This window comes from Bombus impatiens, unplaced genomic scaffold (assembly GCF_000188095.3).
Source record: "Bombus impatiens unplaced genomic scaffold, BIMP_2.2 scf_0010, whole genome shotgun sequence".
NCBI lineage: Eukaryota > Metazoa > Arthropoda > Insecta > Hymenoptera > Apidae > Bombus > Bombus impatiens.
The window spans coordinates 444,227-450,873 of NT_176429.1; the positions used below are offsets into that span (position 1 = coordinate 444,227).

At 38.8% G+C, this 6,647-nt stretch overlaps 1 protein-coding gene across 12 annotated transcripts in view; it reads right to left on the minus strand.

Annotated features, from left to right (window-relative positions):
* Positions 1–6,647, minus strand: part of LOC100746477 (protein sprint) — a 162,305-nt gene that overhangs the window by 49,569 nt on the left and 106,089 nt on the right. For 4 of the 12 annotated variants that reach the window (XM_012384262.3, XM_012384200.3, XM_012384150.3 and 1 more), the window contains exon 2: positions 6,221–6,469. The exons of the other annotated variants lie outside the window; for them this stretch is intronic. In XM_012384262.3, the coding sequence (XP_012239685.1) occupies positions 6,221–6,345 (125 nt within the window). In that variant the 5' untranslated portion in view covers positions 6,346–6,469. The remainder of the gene's footprint in view (positions 1–6,220; positions 6,470–6,647) is intronic. 12 annotated transcript variants of the gene reach the window in all.

The window sequence follows — 6,647 nt, forward strand, 5'->3', positions numbered from 1 at the left end:
TTGTTCACCGTAAGGTCGGGATCGCCGTAGACCGATCGGGATTCCATCAAAATTAAGCGATTGAACCGACTGCTCGGCCTGCAAACGTCGCTTTGTACTTGATCCGTTATCAAAGGCAACCATTATGGCCAGTCCTCCTAGTTGGATTCATGGAAGACCGTGGATTCAAAGGAACTCTGGTTGCAGCCGATATTCATCGCGAAAACGGAGATACTATGTGCCTTGTCTCTTGGCAGAGGACTGCGAGAGAAACGGATGCTCGTGGAAACGGATGTCGTTCCTTTGGAGAATGAAGAGCGTGGGGCGAGTAGATGTGATTGTCCTTCCGGCTAGGAAGATGTTCTTGTTGATTGAGAAATCGGGGACGGAAGCGTGTTTGTTTCGTGATGATTTCAGGGGGCTTTTACGAGTTTATGGCGAGATCGTAAGATCGTGTAAATTCACGTATTCTTTCTAGATACAGATAGAAACATTTTTTATGAATCGAAGAAATTTTTAGTAGGTTTTTTATGAATTACATAGAAGTTTCGTGGATTTTTGTGGACTTTTCGCGAAGGACAAAATTCGATAGACTTTATATTAGATTAGATAGAATTAAGGGTAAATTTTGACGAATAAAATTGTATTTGAATTTTGTATTAGATTAGATAGGATTAAGGGTAAGTTTTGACGAATAAGATTATATTTGAAATATCGCGCAAAATTTCTCTTTTACGTCTATGGTACAGGTTTGCGATGATTTCATACTATATCGTAGATACGTTGTGGGAAGTTGTATCGAGTACAAACACAACGAGACAACGCGATATATATCCATATCGGGGCGAGCAAATCATGCGATCTCTCATCTGTAACCAGCTTCCAGTGATAATCCCATTTCCAGCAGATAATTATTATCCCTCGTAGAATGACTTAACAACTCGTTTCCCGTAGCAAACGAGTTTACATGGTCTAATGGTAGTCAGGTTCCTCGATTAACTTAATCAAATCGATCGGTTTTCATCGCTGAAAAATCTTACGCAGCGCCACTTTATACTCGACCATCTTATACAGAAACTTTTTGCAAAATAATGGTTTCTGTCGCACAAATCACAAAGTACAAAGTAAAATCAAACAATCTAAAATTCAATAATGATAATTTCTAATCGTCTCACAGTTATCTAATTATTACGATCGTACATAATCCTCGGATACCATTTAAAGATCTACGTTTCTTAAAGAAATACCACTGGCAGGTCATTTAAGTGGAAACTTCTCCGAGTGACGTTTCTAAGACTGCAGGTCTCGCGATTGTTTCTCGAGCTTTTCCCATGTCACGATTTCCCAGCGATCAGCGATGGGAAAACGAAAGGGAAAGCGCAGGCGATATCGTCAACGTTGAATTAAACGATCCTTCCGCTCTCGTGCCTCGTAACTTTAGACTGAAAGTGCTGTATCGTGTTTCGCGTGGTTTCTTCGATTTACCCGCCCGATGAGATCGAACTTTCCGTCCCGAAACGCTTGTTAGAAATCCCGCTGGTTCTCTGCCCGCTACAGGAAGTAGCCAAAAATTCGATCGATAACGGTAGACACATAAATTTCTCGTTACGACGTCTTAGAATCGTGTAAAGTATACATTTTGTTTAGAATTCGAACGATACGGCATTTTAAAAAATATTTTAAAACATTCGTCCAAGCCGGTTTAGACGAAATTGTTAGTTTTACTCATTTTTGTAGCGTATCTTACAAATAATAAAATGGATACTTTAAAGTTACAAGATGATGGAAAATGATTCTTAAAACGAACCTATAATTAATTCGCTCTAAATGTATTAAAAATCTTTGATATAAAAATTTCCTTATTCTTCGTATCCTCGTTCCGCATGATACAAACCTAATTCGTCTTTATATTATTCGAAGCCTAGCCCTCGACCTGCACCTAATTTTTCATACGAAATATCTGAAAAATCGCCAACGACCCTGCATTAACCCCAAGTTCCTGTCGTTTTCGCAGCTCCTTCCTACTAAAACGCGTGCACGTGCGCCTGCATTCACCAGTTCACACGTCCTGCACCTCGAGGACCGCATTAGGACGAGTGCACGTCGTTTCGACCCCCTTCGATTCGATAGGGTTGCGAGTGGTGTTAATGCAACCCCTCGATCAACCGACCATTGTTTATTGTTAACGTGTACCGTGCGAGATTGTGTCGGAAACGACGAATCGTTGATGCGCGTGTGTCCCACGAGTCCATTGAATTTCGACGATTGTCCGCTTTGGTATTCTAATCGATTGGGGTCATCGAGGATGTTTCTATTATTTTTTACGACGCCGCGACGTGGGAAAAGAGGTAGCAATGAACGTTTATCGTAGATAAAATAAATTTCGTCGATTAAGCGTCGTATACGTACTGGCAAAATATTGAGTGCGAATTAAAAATGCACACTCGCGATTATTTATTACGAAAGACTTTCATTTATAGTTGGAAATGACACGGGAATAATCGATTTGCCAATTCTTAGCAGTTAAAATTCTTTTTGCCAATTCTTACGTCACTTGGCAGTTAAAAGAGGCTATATTTCATATGATGTAGATAAAAAAAGTGACCTGTCATGTGCAAAGATATATTTTTTTTTCAAAAACGAGTGTTGAACTCAAGAATTTTTGCATAAAACCCACCAGGAATAATTACGATTCGATCGCATATTATTACAAAATAATATTCTTCTCCTACGCGACTATTCTATCCGACTATCCTACAGTCAGCCCTTTGCCCAAAACTATTAAAAAGATTACAAATTAATCTCGAGCAATATAAAAGCTGAAGAAATAATTTGTTCACATACATTACATGGTAAATGGTATAAAATGCACGAAGCGATGTTATGTTCAGACAGATGATTCGAAGACCCACTTTTAAATGGCACGGTTCGAGGCTAAATTTCAACTTGTCCATTTAAATTTCCCGCAAGATTTAAAAGTCACTTCGCAATGGATGACTCTCTCTCGTGATACGCAACATAGGAGACAAGTTTCGTTCGAGTGGCTCGATTAATTAACGCAACGTCGTTGACGATCGGCCGGTCCTCAAAGAGGCTCCGATTTTTTCCAAGCGGAAAGACGCGTAAAACGCGGGAAAAACGGTAACGAGGCCGCGTTCGCGCATCAAAGACGCCTCGAATGGCTCAAAAGGTCTCGCTTAAATTCCACTTACGGTCCTCCTCGCTTTTTCGTGCACAGGGCTTTACCGTCCAAGCTCTTTGATGCAAACGCGTTTACTCGCGTTCGCGCTCTTCCGCTCGGGTCACAGGATAAGCTTCCGGTATTCCTTTGGCGTAAACAGCCTCCTCCAAAGGATCATTGCTGCCTTTGCCTGGTTAATTTCGGATTCATTCATTCCGTTCTACGAATAATTGGTAATTGAATTGAGAATTTTAAGAGGTTTAAATTATTTGTTCATCCGTTTGGCATCCTTTGGATTATTTTGTACAAAGATTGATAACAAAGAGATAAGCGGTTTTATCAAAACGGATAAATTGTCTCAATAACTTCACGCGATGGAAAAATCGTTGGGATAGCAAGTTCGAAGGTTCTTTATTGCTCGAGATTAATTTGTAATCTTCTTAATAGTTTTAGGCAAAGGGTCAACCGTAGAATAGTTGGATATAATGGTCGCGTAGGAGAAGAAAATTTTCATCAAAAGTCGAGAATATGATGAGACTGAGACGCATATAATATTTAGTTTCTACATTTACTTTTTGCAAAGATAATTCTTATCTGTTTAAGCTTATACATGAAAAGAGACAAGAGACTTCCATACTGAGTAAATAGCTCGATCTACGGCGTAAATTCTACGCGTTTCAGTTAAAAATTAATCTCGCAATTAACGGAGCAACGAGCAATAATATCACCAAACTGTGTAGAGGAACGATGAACGTCGACCTCGTCGCTGTGTAATTTCCGTGCGACGCTCGCAGTTTCGCATGTATATCATGGTATGATTCATTGAGCAACGATGGGACTCTGAACGCTTCTGTGTGCACTTCCGACCAAGCGCAATGTTACCCGGAAATTCTACTGGTTTTAGTCACCTCCCGGCCATATCGTTTCTCGTCTCCGAATCTCCTGCAAGCTCTGTATCGTTTGGCCGAACTTGTGAATTTTCCAGTTACGATATTCGATGTTTAATACCTACGTTTATAATATGTATGGAAACTCGATAATGTTCATCAACGATATATCTAGTTTCGTTAATTTTTTAATTTATATTATTTAAAGAACGTAATAAAATCTGTCCTTTCTACGTCAGTATTAAGTACCACACAGATTAAACATCAATTTGGGGAAGAAATTGAACTTGGAAACAGCGGTTCCAACCTATTTTAAAATATCTCCGATTTCTCAATTTTTCAAAAAAGAAAGACCAAAAATAAGTATCGATATTCGATAATAATTCGTTAAAACGTGAAATTCTTTTTTTCTCGTATCGAGATACGCGAAGCTGGCGAGCTGGAATTTTATTTTAACGGCGTCAACGAGGAACACCCGGTAATTGGAATCCATGGGAGGAACCCCATTATAACCGGGTCAGGATCCTCCCATAGAGTGGCCTGCAGCCGAAAAAAGGAAATAAATGAATCTCTATTCGCAAAGACCCCAAGCGGATTACGGGTAAGAGGCTTACATAAGAATAAACCGAAGGGTTTCTCGCGGCTCGGCCACTTTTGCTATCATATTTCATATTAACCGCTGATTAAAATCGATTTTTCCGCGGTGACATGCGAGACACGAGCCGTTTCGTCGACCTCCGTAATGATTCACGACCGATCGATTTTTCACAAGGCGAAAAATATTTTATTTTTAATCTCGGTTCACGAAGCATTGGAGAAAATTTGAAAATCTATCGACATGCTGAAACATTTCTAAGTATTTCCTATTTTAGTTTTCTTTAAAACGTTATTTAAGGATAGCTTTATTCCCGGAGGAAACGCGAGCGACGATTGCGACTGTTTATTCGAACAGCTTTTTTCATTGCGACTTTTTAAATTCGATCGCTGCGGACCTCGATCATTTTTGTCGTGACTTTTTGAAGTGGTATAGTTCGATATAATAGAATCGACGAATTGCAAACGCGAATAATTGAATTTTTAAATTGCGGTTGCTTGTCTGTCGAAATATCTCCTATTTTCTTTTTTTTTTTTACTGCCAATTTCTAAAATTGAATCGTTGTAGACCGTAATATAGTTTCGAGTCGACAATTCACAAACTTCATTATACGAGATGATTCAATTTTACGGCAATCTAAATTTTCGCGATATTCAAATTTCATAATATAGGATTTTTATGTAAAATTGAAAATACGGATTCTATGAAGATTGTCTATATTTGATTTTTAGAAGGACGTTGACGCGAATCGCTGTTTATGGAAATTGAAAAAAAGAAAAGAAGAAGGAAAAAATACGCGAACGACTCGCGTCGCAGCATCACTCGAAAATTTCCATTTCCGCGTTCACCATCGGGTTCATGGTGGTCGGTGGCGGCGGGATCAATAAACGCAGGTGCCGGCAATGGCAACTGCAACAAGCACGATCCGAGTGCAATGGCCATCGATTAATAATTAACACACGGTTTCGTGGCTATAATATAACATAACAGTCGGTTTTTCTTAACGGTAAATACTTTCTTTCGTACAATTTCATTTCCAACGAAACCATCTTTTAATCGTTTAAAACAGATTATTCGACAGAAACCTATCGACGAAATAGATTCCATAGATACTTCTTTTCAACTAATGTTTCGTACATTGATTCTTTGTAAAAACAAATATCACGTCTTAAAATATTTTATAAACGATCTCATTTATAACTTTCATAAACGATCTAATAGTTTTAATATCGTAAAATTATTAAATATTATTATATCATTAATAGCAAATAACAAGAGTATAAAATATCAGGAAATGTTTTCCCGTACGATTAATACACGTCAAAAGGATGATAAATTACACGGTAACGAGCAATTCTAATGACAAAAGTACGAAAATACTACTATTTTAAAAGGAATCAACTAAAGGGAATCGTTCTACCATACTGAAAGATGCTTTTCATAAATCATGCAAACGAACGTTAAAATATTCATTGCCTTTCGTCTTCGATTAACCTATAAATACACTTAAAAGGTTTCCTCTGCGTGACTGGAGCTACGTTTTCAACAGGGACATCGATTTTTCATGCGAAAAGTTACCTTTTGACGCCGATCTCCGCGTAACGGCCCCTTGTGGCCCGAGTGGCCACGCTTCTTCCGCTTCCGGGGTTCGTGTACAGCGTCAGTATGTCGCTGTTAATGCTGTTCAGAATCGGTGGTAGCATTATTGCGATCCTGTTTGCCGACGATCCTTCCGCGAGTTCCACGTATACCAACGCATCTCACAGATACGAGATTTCTCTCGCTTCTCTTTGGTTCACACACTCCTTTTTCGTCCTCGTCGAATTTCTGGGAAGAACGATTTGGTTGTGGTCGAGCCTTCATTTTAGTATATCGAAGGAGGAAGTTCGATTTTGAGTGACCGTTGTACTTCTTGGAAAGTTCTTGGTCTTTAAGAAAGTTTCGATCGTCGTTCGTTCTTTTGCTTTTTTGGCGAATTCTTTTTTTTTTTTTTTTTTTTTTTAAA